Here is a 14,961-nt window from a genome sequence, read left to right as displayed (position 1 = left end):
ACATCGTGACAGGAGGGAGACAGCGTGACAGAGGGCAGAGGAGCTGGACAGCGTGAGAGGGGCAGAGGAGGGGGGACAGCGTGACAAAGGGCAGAGGAGGGGGACAGCGTGAACGAGGGCAGAGGAGGGGGGACAGCGTGAACGAGGGCAGAGGAGGGGGGACAGCGTGACAGAGGGCAGAGGAGGGGGGACAGCGTGACAGAGGGCAGCGTGAGAGAGGGCAGTGGAGGGGGACAGCGCGACAGGAGGGAGACAGCGTGACAGAGGGCAGAGGAGAGAGGACAGCGTGACAGAGGGCAGAGGAGGGGGGACAGCATGAGAGAGGGCAGAGGGGGCAGCGTGAGAGAGGGCAGAGTATCTGGATGCAAAGGGGGCATTTTTGCATACAACTAAATAAGCATTTCTGTACTGACCTAAATACTTATTACAATTTTTTGACCCAACTACTTCTAAAACAGGACTGCTCGGTAATTATTTTGGAGGGGTGCCTTAAAAAAATTATGGAGACTCTAAGGGTGCCGCGAACTGCAAGAGTTTGGGAACCACTGGACTAGAGACTAAGGGCCTGAGTCAAGTTAAGGAAAGCAATGCATAAAAAGGAGTAACTTTGCACAAAACCATGTTGCATTGAAGGGGGAGGTAAATATTATAATGTGGGGACAGATTTATAGTTGGGGTAGGGCATGTCCTAGATCATCTTTTAATGTCAGTGTAAAAATAAAGCTATCAAGTATGTGTGTGCTACATAGAAAAGCAGCCAGTATTTTCATTACGTGAAAAATAATAAACTAATTTGCTCCCCTTGTATTGTAACATGTTTTGTCCAGAGCAAATTTACTCCTTTTTCTGCTTTGTTCTCCTTAATGACTCAGGCACTTAGAATGAAATAATGAATGAATAATGGAACATGGAAAGGAAGAAACAAAACTTAGACGAATACTATGATTATATAAAACCACATCTCTCCTCGCTACATTTTAATGCTTTATTTTTTTTCTTGCACTGACTATAAGAGCTTATTTGCCGAGACATAATCCTGTTTTATTCTTGCAGCAGCTGAAAATGCAAAGTTCAAATCAGTAACCAGAGGCAGTCTATTAAATACTAGCAATGCAGGTAAGTCCTCTCTTCTCAGATTCATTATTTCTTACATCAGTACTGTACATCCAATTATCTATTACAGATCCACTCCTGCTATGACCACAACATTAGGGAGTAAAATATAAGAACAGTGGTAATTCCTTATCATAATGATGTCTTTCTCTGTCCCAAATGTTAAAGAACGGCGCCGCCATTCTCTGAGCTAACTCAACTGCCATGAGACCAATCAATTCACTAAATACCAGTGACCTCACAAACTGCCTCTATGATGTCACTGGCTCCTAGTGAATTGGTAGGTGGTGTTGGAAAAAAAGTCTGCATACACTGAGCTCAATCCCAAAGTATAAAACAACTGAGGTGTGGAGCAAAAACCTCTTTGGTGGTGCCATGCACTCTATTTGCACAAGTAGACCTAGATGTCTGACAAAGTGCTTGGGTTTGGAAAATTATTTCATTGTATTTGAGTGACAGCTTTCTTTGCAAAGTACGGAGTAGACGCAATGGTGCTCCTAGATTTACAGAGCAGTGTAAAAACAAGATTTGATTTTGTGGAGCTAGATTACTGAACTGAGATTAAGGGGTGGGAAGAGGGAATTTTTGAGGGAAGTTTCCACTTCTTGTGATCCGGTCTCATCTTTTACAATCATTTTGCATTTCAAATGGTGGAGAAAAATATTTGCAGGTGCACTTCCATATAAAACAAATATTCGAGCACACAAAGCTGACACAAATAATAAAAACAGTTCCAAGGTCTCCTCAACCTCAAGATTAATTCAAGCCATAAATCACAATAAACATAGTAGTATTTAGGAGAAAAACTGAAAAGTATCATTTAATGAAAGGGCCGGACTAAAATCATAGGAGAATGGATGTTTCCACGTTTACAAGGTGTTCTTCTGAAGAGCTACTGCCTCCCGAAAACACATAGAAGCCTTTCTAGTGTGAAATACCCTAAGCCTAGACAATAGACAATATTTGTTATTGTTACTAGAACTTGGATGTTGTATTTTGTATTTTGTAAAAATGATATTACTTCTAGTCACCAGGTTAAAAATACAACATATTATTTAACATTACTTAGTACATACCTTCGCATCTAAAAAGCATAACACAAATCAACTAATACCAAGAAACACAAGTATAAACTATGTCAACAAAAAAAAGATTGTCTTAATTATTCCTTTGACAAAGTTTGAATAGTCCTCTCTATGGCTCTAAGAATAGAGCAGATATATGCTGAGTGCAGATAGTGACTATTTGACACCATATCCAACACCATCATTCAGACCTTGCCAGCTGGAGGACTGATCCTCTGGGGGTCATGAAGTAACTGAACCACCACTTTTTTTTAATACCAGCGGGAGGGCATGGCTGTGGAGAGTGGGTGTGTGTGTAAATTTGTAGTATGGTCAGGGTCTATTCTACTGTCTCCCGGGCTTTGGATCCCAGGTGTGTGAGTTTCACTTCAATGGCTATTAACATGTTTGTGGTGAAGTAACCATAGGTATTAGTGATGCTAATTTTTTAATTACTTGACCCTACATTGCCTCTGGTGCTGTAGAAGTGAATGAATTGAGAGTTACCCCTGTCACTCCTTCCTCACCATGTAGTTTAAAGGCTGCCCTTGCTAATCCTGTCACTGAGTCTGAGCATGCAACATGGAGTAGTTGGCAATACCCAGGAATCTTCTCCTTCATATTTAATTAATTATGGGTAAAATTTTATGAGACTATGGTTAGCAATGATAAGTGGTTAATCGTATATATATATATATATATATATATATATATATATATATATATATAAAGAAGTTTGTTTGTGTTTGGCGAATATCTTCGACCCCCCTGCACCGATTGGGATGAAGCCAACACGAGATGGTCCACTTAGATCCAGGCCAGGCTTTAGGGGGAGGTTAGGGTCCCGGTCGGACCTCCCGTTGGTGTGCACTGGGCAGAACTTTGACCCAGGAAGCCTGTTTGAGCCTTCCACTTGATGGATTTGGACAAAAGTTTCACAGACTGGTAACCTTGCATCCCAGAAGACATAGCAGGGGGTTGATGTTCCGGTCAGTGCTCCCGTTGGTGTACACTAGCCAGAACTTTGCCACAGGAAACCTGTTCTGGGCTTTCCACTGGATGGATTTGGATGATATTCAATCTAAAAACAAAAATTACACTGATCAGCCACCTCATGGGTGTGTTGGAAGAGCTGCTAAGCTGCTAATTATTTTTAAAATGTTGATAGTTACATCCTACTCATTGTTAACTTAATAACTTGAAGATTTAAACCCGGGCAATGCCGGGTACTTTAGCTAGTATGAAATAATAAAGAAAAAATCATAAGTAGTAGAATTTAGACATATTAATTAACCCTCACATATAATGAATAAAACGTTCTAAGGTATACCATTAAAAATGAGTGTTATCCGTATTGAACTAAAGTGTACCTCAAGAAGGATAACTGCTTGTCCCTATTAGGGAAGCGTGCATAGTTATTCTAAGGTTGTCACTTGCCTCTCCTGAAATGCCTCATTGTCAAATGTAAGTGATATATTCTCCCCCTCAACAAAATATTTTATTTGCCCTATAATCTTTTAAATCAGATCCTAGCCCAGGCCTCCTCAGGGGAAGAGCGTTACTTCCCGACGCAAGCGCCCTTTTTTAACGTGGTTTTGTCCACATGTCACCACCTCATCATTTTTCTCCATCACCTCATCCTTCATCTTTATCGCCACATCTATCCAGATGTCTATCCAGACACAGGGATCTCTCTCAGCGGTCCTGAGTATCACACTCCTCTCGCTCTGTAACCCCCGGCAACCACCAACCACTCCCCACTGTCATCCCCGGCAACCACTCCCAACTGTCACCGCTGGCAACCACCAACCACTCCCCACTGTCACCCCCGGCAACCACCAACCACTCCCAACTGTCACTTCTCCTTCAAGAAATATATATATATATTTGTAAAATCTTTATAAACACTTTTAACAATTAACAAATTAAATGAACAAATTAAAAACATTTTAGTATACCAAATTTTAGCCGATTCTGAGTTTTTTTTTCCACACACACTAAGAATTTAGTAGGTCAGTGTATAACTCCGCCCAGCAGGTGGCGCTGCAGCTTGGTTTTTTTTTTTTACACACAGACACACGCCACTAGGCTTTTATATTATAGATATGTATTTAAATGCAAATATACATATATATATATATATATATATATATATATATATATATATACTATATAAATGCCTAGTGGCGTGTGTGAAAAAAACAAGCTGCAGCGCCACCTGCTGGGCAGAGTTGTACACTGACCTATATATTTCTTGAAGGAGAAGTGACAGTTGGGAGTGGTTGGTGGTTGCCAGGGGTGACAGTGGGGAGTTTTTAACACCTCAAGTAGCTTGATGAAGGATGTGACGATGAAGATGAAGGATGAGGTGATGATGAAAAATGATGAGGTGGTGACATGTGGACAAAACCACGTTAAAAAAGGGCGCTTGCGTCGGGAAGTAACGCTCTTCCCCTGAGGAGGCCTGGGCTAGGCCCAAATACATGACAAGAACCTTTTTGACACATTAAGTAGCTTGATTTGACTAGAATGCATGAGTATCATGCACGGGTTAACTTGTATATATATATATATATATATATATATATATATATATATATATATATATATATAAAACCTATAATGAAATTAGGATTTGTACACTTTCAGATGCTAATGCTGTTAACTTTCTCTTTGTATCAATGAAATGTACAGCTTGTTTAGGCTTGACACTAGTAAAAGTCTTGCTTTTTGGCCAAAAGCTGATGTTTTTGGACATTCAGAGTTTATGTCAAGATCAACAGAGACGCTACATAGGGACATTAAATGCTTCTTACTTTCATGAGTAGTCGCCACTGCTCGTCATTCTTTTTTTTTCCATAAAATTTGTGAGGCTCATTTCCGCAGGACTATTTTCCTCATCATTTATCTGTTAAGACTGCTCAAATTACCAGTACAACTGCTGTATCCTATTGAGTGATTACTGTATTTAAATTTCAGTCAATGATTCCTCTTATTTCTCTTAACAGTCCTGTTAATCTTAAATAAGCATGCAGGAACATAATCATCAGCCTCAGAATAGGATTCTGAAAGAGTGAACATTGACTGTCCACTATTGTATTATTAATAATTACACAAAAGCGATAAGTATGAAATGTCCCAGATCAAGAAAAGAGCAATTCTCACAGTGATCAATGGGTGCGTTATTCCATGTGACATGGGGTAGGAGGAGGGCGTGGTGACATTTCCTGTCACCATAGCCCCGCCCCCACTATAAAAAAGCCGAAATTCATGGCATTGAATGGAGGGGGCAGAGCTCAATGACATGATTAAGCCCCAACCCCTCCATTCACTGCTGTGAATTTCGACAAATTCTGGGAGTTTTGACTATTCTTCCGGGAGTCTGTAAGGACTCCCTGAAATTCGGGAGCCTCCCGAGAATTCCGGGAGAGTAGGCAGGTATGCGTTAGTCTCTAGCCAGGAGGCAAAAATGATAACCAGTGTAGTCATTTTTCTGGGATACAAAATGATAAAATGTGCTGGTAGTATTAATCATGGTACAATAAATTAAGAGCAATTGATGAATTTTAGCTGCTGCAGTTATAACTCTTGTAACGCTTACTTCTACCCCAACCACATCACAGAGTAGAATTATTTAATAATCCTTGACTTAACTCTATTCCAAAGAAAATTCAGCCCTATAGCAACTATAGGGCCGAATTGCTAACTCTGGAATGAAGAACGAATGTAACACAAAGACTATCTGTCTTAAATTCTTGATTTTTATTCTTGCAGGACTGTGTGTAGATGGAGCTAAAGACCCTATAGTCAACACTAAACCTTTACCAACTGAAGAAGGCAAGTAAAAAAAACACTTTTTTTTTAATTTTTCCGTGAAAATTGTTACAGGAGTCCTAAAGGGCTGTCACACTACATTTTGGAGATCTTCACAATACAAATACCACATTGTTACACTTCTCTCACATTTAAGCTATAATTAATCATTCTCAATTTATACTACATACAATCTAATCAACTGAATGAGATAATCATCATGTATTGCTGTACTTTGTTTACAATCACAGCTACTGATATGACATGCTGGGAAATATAGTTCACCACAGCTAGAACTCCCCCCCCCCCCCCCCAACCAGCACTGACATTAAATTTGTAGTACCCAGTAGTATAGGCATAATTCCCCCGAACTAGTTCTGTCATAAAATCAATAGTCCCTACATTTGATATGGAGAACCCATATTGCATTAATAGTCTCCGCAATATATAAATGTCCCCCATCAAACGCACATTACATTAATAGCCCAACCTTTAATGAAGAGACCCTATATTAAATGAATAGCCTAATCTGCTGCCACAATGAATAAATAGCCCTCACAGTATATACATTACACTAGTCATCATCATCACCATTTATTTATATGGCGCCACCAATTATGCAGGACTGTACTGATAATATTTGTCCTTCACATCAGTTCCTGTCCCATTGGAGGTTACAGTCTAAATTTCCTAACAAACACACACAGACTAGGGTTCAATTTGTCTGAAACCAATTAACCTACTAGTATGTTTTTGGAGAGTGGGAGGATACTGGAGAACCCAGAGGAAACCCATGCAAACATGGAGAGAACATACAAACTCACAGATAAATCATGGTCGGGAATCGAACTCATGACCCCAGTGTTGTGAGGCAGAAATGCAACATTACTATCACATTACTGGGGTACCCACAGGCTATTTGCCCTGGCTAACCAGAGGGGTGTGTGCCTGGGATAACTAGCAATGTTTTCCACTCTAGTTTAACACTTACTACCATCAGCCCGATGCCCTTTTACTGTATCATGGCCGTGGAAACGCAATCCACAACAAGGCGATTTTTATTGAATAAAAAGTTGCATCAACTGTAAATAGTACCTCCTTTCCACTCTTAAACAATATTACATTTAAATAACATAAAGCAAACACTTAAATCAAAACTAATCAATGGTGATATCATTAATAAGGCATTGTCCATAAAGGAGTCTAATAACTGGACATGTAATTAACAAGACCATTGTTCCAGGTTATCCCTGCATTGCTAAACTAGATTATTGTTCTCTGGCTGAGTAGTCCTTTAAAGACACAGTTAAACCATGTTGTACATAAATTATAGTACACACTATATATATTAAAAGGCAGCTCTTAAACACAGAATTTGGATATATCCCTAGGAGATTTGGCCTCTGTGGGAATATCCTTTATTTCAATATGCCTTCTGTAACCTGGGCTCTGGAAAACCGAAGGAGCAAAAAGTACCTCTGACTTGTGATAAATGAGGCACAGTAAAGTTAGGAAAAAATTTAGCCCTCGTTTCATCACAATTACATTAAAACCCCTAGCAATAGATTAACAGAGCCACCAGCTGTCACAGTGAATGAATAGCTCCCACATTACTTTAACAGTCCCAACCAGCATTCACATTACATTAATAAACCTACTATATAACATAAATACTCCCCCTATATTACATTAATATCCCATCCCACATGAAATTAATACCCCACTTCGTAATTTGAATGTTGTGTGTGTCATACTCCTCTGCTGAATGGTCTGAGGGGATGGCTTATGTGGAGGGAAGGGAAGTAAAAGGAGCTGAAGTGAAGAAAAGGGGAGGAAGATAAGGGAAAGAAAGGGGAGGAAAAAGAAGGAGTGGAACAGAGGAGAGAAAAAGGGAAGAACAGGAGGGCAGCCATGCAAACATAAAGAAGGAAAAGTTAATCTGCCTTCTGCGCTGATCAGAGCCAGTCTGATCCCCGCTAACAGCAGCAGGACATTAAATATGGCAAATCCACACTGGCATAGTCAGTGACACAGTCAGAGCCTCATTGGGCACATACGGCTGTCTTCTTTGTGATGTCTGTCTGTTCAGCCATTTTGGCGGGTTTCACCTCAATGTACTGCATATTAACACAGTCATATCACCTCCTTAATGGAGTAACTTTATTTTTTTACCTAATAGTTTGCTGTTTGAAGTAAGTGGTCATCAGAGTTTATCTCAAGTGTCACATCATTCCATAAATATTAATTACATTTTAGATTGGTTTATGTGCACCTATTAATGCAGAGATATAATTTATTCCACTGACATGTTTCAAAAGAAGTCCAACAGATCTTTCAATTACCCCACCTGCTTTAAAAATCTGGCCATTCTGTACGGATAAAACTGTTCTCTGGACACCTGCTAACACAAGTCCACGGAACATTCCGATTTTCTGCGTTCTACCTCTGACACCTTCTTCAAAACAAGAAACAAAAATGTGCTCATCTCACTAGTGATACCACCTTGCCCCACTATTCTGTTCACCTGTCTGTAAAAACATGCAGAGCTGAAATACGCACCTACTGTAACAAGACGATAAGGGCAAATTAAATGTGTGGTATGCCTAAAGTTTTCTTAATTTTATTTTTAACTTCATAAAATAATTCTATTCACATACAAGCCAGTAATAAATTCCTGTGAATATTTAACAGTTAGCATTGCCCTTTAACGAGTATGGAAGTCGTCTCCTTATTAATCTGTTTAACATTTTTATTTTGACTTTTTCCCTCAGAAACCTGCATAACAAATACTCCAGTTGGTTATGAGAATTTTTACACCCCCTATATGAAAGACGGTGTTTTGACCTGTGTCTCTCACTGCAATGAATTATCCCCAAAATATCTGAACTGCTACATTGGCAGCTGCCAGATACTGAACATGACTGGTCCCCGATGCTTGTAAGTATGCAGCCATCTTGTTTTACTGCGTGGTCACACCTCTATTTATTAAAGGGCCACTGAACCTCAAAATCCAAATTTTCAGATAAGGCCATCTAGTGAAAAAATACATTGTTAGATATAGCTAAATAATTCATACTGATTCAAAATTTGACTGAATTGTCCGATTCGATCATATATATATATGTTAAAATAACAAGGGCATGTTGTCTGTTTGAGCTCATATGGCTACATTTTAAATTATTTTTTAACATGTTTTAATTTGAATAGCAGACATTACTCTGCTCGGAGATCCAGGTTCACAGTTTGCGTTCAAGGTTTGAAGTTCGCTGGATTGGGAAACGTACAAATACTATACAATGTAACCATTAAGTCTAATATGTGCAAAACAGTTCAAAGATGTTCAAACCAGCTCGAACATGGTCAAACTGTCTCGTAAACGGTTGAACCTGTTGATCCTGCTGAAATTTAGGTCAAGTGTTTTCATCCATTTAAAATTTGAAGATGGTTGGCAAACTTTTGAACTTTAAAGTTGATTCAACAAGCCACTTTGAGAACCACTTTCAAACATGTGCAGGCATCTATATTGTTATCCTGATATTTTGCTGCAGCTCTGCTGACGTGTAAATTAATGACTCCCACTCTATTCCAGGCAGCTGAATCTCTGCCTGCATTTTTAGGACAATGTTCTGATGGGATTTAATGCAGGTTATAAAGCAGTTATCTCAATTACTGGGACATTACTGTCCCGGAATCCATCAATCCACACAGTGCATTTCTGCAGAGCAAGTCTACAAAATTGTCAGTCAAGCTCTGCCTGCCTAGTTAGTGAAGTATATTATTCCTAACATACCAACCTGCTGTAGAGGAATGAAGTAGAGCATGGCGGTTAGAGATGCTAGAAAGTTTTGAACCAGTTTGAAATTCGATTGAATTTCAGTGGTTCAATGGCCACAAACAGGTTTGCGATAAAATAGTTAATACACTACAATTCTAAGTTGTGGTTTGCAATTTGTGGCTTGAATTGGTCGTTCTCACTCTCTGATCCCATTTCAGGGTCACGAATTACAATTACAGGTTATAGTTCACGGTAAAATGTAATTTATTTATTTATTAATATTTTTTGAACAATATTTTTAATTAATAAAAAAACTTTTTTTTTTTTTTTAATTGAACCTCAAACACTACTATGTTTCGAAGTTCACCATTCAAAACACGGTAGTGTACCGGCTTGATGTTGTGTAAACCAGCTCGAACATATCGATCAGGCTCGATCATAGTTAGTGGATATATTTAGTTAACTAAAAGTACAAATGTTATTTCATACATATTATTCAGCTCTGTAGTAAAGGACCTTTCATATATAAATGTATAAATGTATTAATGTTAAATATGGATTTACTTGCTTATTAAAACTACCTGAATCAGAATATTCTCTAATGGTGATGTTCTACCACAGTACCAGGTGCAAATTATCATACAGTAAAAGAAAAGGTAAATATTTAGGGCAGTGTCGATAAGTGTATGGAGGGTAGGAAGGAAGGCAATTATTTTATTTTAATTTGCTTTCATAGTCATTTGCTTCATATTTCATACTTGCCCCATATTCTTAATTAAGCCCCTATTTTTCCTGGTAGGTGTATCATCACTAATATGGTGATTGGACAAACACAATGGCTTGGATAACTCTATATACCACTCTGCCTCTGTTTTTTTATTACTTACAAGCACAAACCGTTTTACTACCAGCAGCAAATCAATGTTTTCCATATATGACAAGATTCATATAATGGAATCTCACTAGCACTAATGTTTTCTAATTGTATAGATATATTTATGTAAAGAGCATTAAACTAGGGTCTCAGCACCTTATTGTATTCAGTCGTTGGGACTGATGCAGAGTTGGTTGCAAAAATGAGAGTAAATTACTCTTAGCATAAATGCACATACAAATAACGTATTTCTGCCCATATGTAGTGTCGGACATATCTGGCCATGCATCCGTCTCGGCATCAGCAGTATATGGACCTGCTTTACAACACGTCATCATCATCCTCAGCCCCTTACCTGTAGTATGTACAAAAGATATACAGGTGCATATGTGTGTTTTTGCACGCCTGCATTTGTGTAAACATGCCTATAATGTACTTGGCCTCCCCGTCCCACCTCCCCAAACCTTGCATAAGTGGCAGAATCGGCCTTCGGAGCATAATGCGTGTGCCCACTTTCGCAGAATGGCATATGCTCTGTACTTGTAACTTTACATTTCGTGAAATTTATAGTCCATGATAAGATCTTGGGCAAAGCCAGTCAATTAATTTGGCAGTGTGGGGTGTCTGGGCACACTTAAGGTCAAATTCTGCCAGCAAAATTTTGCAGTCAAATGCAGGTGAATATTTTGCTCATCTGTAGCGGAGATAGAATAAATTCTAGCTCAGATCATCAGAACAGTCACTGCTACAGGAGATGGTCTTGTGTGAGGCAGTGACAGGTCCACTCATGTAATTATGTAAGTCCGGAGAGGGCAGCATGTGATGGGGGACAGCATCATGAGGTAGGGAATGGAGGCGACCAGGAAGTCACAGACTGAGAGCTATATAGTGAAAGGAGCAGGGTACCCAGCAGCACTGAGTATATCAGGAGGTGAGTAACGTGTTAGTGAGGACAGGGCTGCATGTAACAGGGGCAGCGTCATGATATGATGTAGGGAATGGTGACAACCAGGAAGTCACAGTCTGACACTTAGATAGTGGAGGAAGACGTGTTCCACCAACAGATTCTGAGATTGTAGGTTAAACACACCTCTATAAGACAAAAGTTTAGAAATCCATCTTATTTTTAAATAATTTGTTCTTAGAACATATGTACACATCCAATCAATGGTCAATGTATTAACTCGGTTAACTCTACATCACTCCACAGATGCCCGGACACAAACATTTACATGTACATGTCAACGCAATGCCAAGGGAAGGTGTTAAAGGCCGGTGTTTATGGCGGTGTGGGAGCGACCATTGCTTTGCTGTTCATTATCATTCTCACAGTTGCCTATTTATTATACAGAAAGCAGCACTTACACACATGGTAAGGTCCCATTGTGCTTATTAATAGTACTAGGTAAAAACTATGTGAGTTTTGAATCTGAGTAAGATGTTTTGTTGCTACTGATGTTTTTACCGTGTCTGTATCGTGGTGCTATGCTTGTATTGCAGCATATGGTGTTTGCGTTTAGTATTCTGTAGTAATGTGTTATTGACTGTTACTTCCTGTCACAGGGATCTCTTTTCTGACCATCAAACTGACAGCTGGTTCGATGATGAAGATAAATGGAGTGTATCCAGTGGAATCAGATTTATGGATAATGAATCTCTATATCAGAGTGGTAAGTGGATTACACAATATTGTAAATTATAGGACATATGGAAGTTTAGGATGAAGCAATATGTATATATTAATCTCTGTCATTTCTAGAAGAATAAAAGGGTGTTAATGGACTTTTTAATAGTATGTAACCCTGCTGTAGTAGAAATACATGCGCAGCTTCCTACAATGTATATCCGGTCTCCACCCACACTCCAAAAACATACTAGTAGGTTAACTGGCTGCTATCAGAATTAGTCTGTCTCTTTCTGTGTGTGTGTGTGTGTGTGTGTGTATGTTAGGGAATTTATACTGTAAGTTCCATTGGGGCAGGGACTGATGTGAGCGAGTACAGCGCTGTGGAATTAGTGGCGCTATAAAAAATAAATAGATAATGATGATAGTTGCTTACCTGCCAAAGTTGGCAAGTATGATGTATGTCACCCTGCAGGGGGAGAAAAAGGCTCATTGCTCCATTCCATCTGTCACTGTGTCACCCTGCAGGGGGAGGGACAGACTCATAGCTCCCTTCTGTCTGTGTCACCCTGCAGGGGGAGGGACAGACTCATAGCTCCCTTCTGTCTGTGTCACCCTGCAGGGGGAGGGACAGACTCATAGCTCCCTTCTGTCTGTGTCACTGTGTCACCCTGCAGGGGGAGGGACAGACTCATAGCTCCCTTCTGTCTGTGTCACTGTGTCACCATGCAGGAAGAGGGACAGACTCATAGCTCCCTTCTGTCTGTGTCACTGTGTCACCCTGCAGGAAGAGGGACAGACTCATAGCTCCCTTCTGTCTGTGTCACTGTGTCACCTTGCAGGAAGAGGGAGAGACTCATAGCTCCCTTCTGTCTGTGTCACTGTATCACCCTGCAGGAAGAGGGAGAGACTCATAGCTCCCTTCTGTCTGTGTCACTGTGTCACCCTGCAGAAAGAGGGACAGACTCATAGCTCCCTTCTGTCTGTGTCACTGTGTCACCATGCAGGAAGAGGGACAGACTCATAGCTCCCTTCTGTCTGTGTCACTGTGTCACCCTGCAGAAAGAGGGACAGACTCATAGCTCCCTTCTGTCTGTGTCACTGTGTCACCCTGCAGGAAGAGGGAGAGACTCATAGCTCCCTTCTGTCTGTGTCACTGTATCACCCTGCAGGAAGAGGGAGAGACTCATAGCTCCCTTCTGTCTGTGTCACTGTGTCACCCTGCAGGGGGAGGGACAGACTCATAGCTCCCTTCTGTCTGTGTCAGTGTCACCCTGCAGGGGGAGGGACAGACTCATAGCTCCCTTCTGTCTGTGTCACGCTGCAGGTGGAGGGACAGACTCATAGCTCCCTTCTGTCTGTGTCAGTGTCACCCTGCAGGGGGAGGGACAGACTCATAGCTCCCTTCTGTCTGTGTCACGCTGCAGGTGGAGGGACAGACTCATAGCTCCCTTCTGTCTGTGTCACCCTGCAGGGGGAGGGACAGACTCATAGCTCCCTTTCATCTATGTCACTGTGTCACCGCACAGTAATATAAATTTAACTTCCTTTTCTCATCATAATACTACATTGTCTCTTATACAGAAAGATACACGGCCAGGAAAGAAAGCTTTAAACCCGCACTGGACAAAGTTGATACATCTATCCAGGTATATAATGATCTGTATCATCTTATAGCCTGTCCCTTTCTTTCCATGTCTGTTAAATTTGTTCCATATTACTGACTATGTGCAGTTCATTTCTCCTATCCATACTGTACTCATTGTCCTTGTCTCATTTGCATATCTGATTCCTTTTCTTGCACAGGTGAAATTTGTACACCCCGAGGTCATTAAGCAATAAGGTCTTCCAGGTAAATGCTGACCTGAGCTCTGCTTCCAGGAGAGTGACCCATCCTCTGCTTTTGGAGAAGAGCGACATCCAGGCTCTTCCCTTCTATTGATCATTAAGAAAGAACCTAACTCAATTGTTCATTACAAATGGAATAATAAACCCATAATAAAGAATAATCCTCATAATAGACAGGATAGAAACACCTGAAAGAGGAAACAGCAGAGGACGTGTCTCCTCATCATACTCTCTCCTCTGACCTCACTAAATCTTCCCTGTGAATGACCTTAATAACTTGACTGTATTATCTACCTCCTCCATGCAGTATCATATACTTCAGTCACTTTACCCTGTTTAAGTTAAATATGTTAATACTGATGTAATTTATTCGTTTTTCTGTAATTAAAATTGTGACTTTATCAACAATGTTTCTAATAAAAAAAACAATCTACTACTGATGATATTGTTAGATTGATTGTCAACGACAAGCACTAGCACATCTTGTACAGACAAGCCCATTTGTAATACAGTTTATTGCTACTGTATTTTCCTATAAGTGTACATTGAAAGTAAAAAAAAAAAAAATGGTTTAAGACATTCAGCAAGGAAAAAAATTCATGCCTATATATATTTATATTTATTAATGTGGTTGTTTGATACTAAACTGCTCTGCCGGGATAATCTCCAAGATTTTTGGCCCAAATTTTCTGGGAAGCTGCAAAATGTCCACTAGAAGTGATTTAAAATGGATTACACACTGAACGAAGGATTGATAGACTATTTATTTAAAAAACAGACTTAAATTGCATGGAAAAAAAGACACATGTTCCTAAAGATTGTGTTAGGTTGTTGTAGACAGGAAATATCA

General features: G+C 39.9%; 1 protein-coding gene across 1 annotated transcript in view; it reads left to right on the top strand.

The window, feature by feature from the left end:
* LOC142151160 (mucin-3A-like) overlaps positions 1-14,536 on the top strand; it is a 28,607-nt gene extending 14,071 nt beyond the window's left edge. The window contains exons 6-12 of the mRNA XM_075206519.1: positions 1,054-1,116; positions 5,952-6,014; positions 8,762-8,927; positions 11,850-12,011; positions 12,203-12,309; positions 13,848-13,912; positions 14,070-14,536. Coding sequence (XP_075062620.1) covers positions 1,054-1,116; positions 5,952-6,014; positions 8,762-8,927; positions 11,850-12,011; positions 12,203-12,309; positions 13,848-13,912; positions 14,070-14,105 — 662 coding nt within the window. The 3' untranslated portion in view covers positions 14,106-14,536. The remainder of the gene's footprint in view (positions 1-1,053; positions 1,117-5,951; positions 6,015-8,761; positions 8,928-11,849; positions 12,012-12,202; positions 12,310-13,847; positions 13,913-14,069) is intronic.
* The last annotated feature ends 425 nt before the right edge of the window (positions 14,537-14,961 follow it).

Source organism: Mixophyes fleayi, chromosome 4 (assembly GCF_038048845.1).
Source record: "Mixophyes fleayi isolate aMixFle1 chromosome 4, aMixFle1.hap1, whole genome shotgun sequence".
NCBI classification, from domain to species: domain Eukaryota; kingdom Metazoa; phylum Chordata; class Amphibia; order Anura; family Limnodynastidae; genus Mixophyes; species Mixophyes fleayi.
This window is presented reverse-complemented; position numbering and strand designations above follow the sequence as displayed.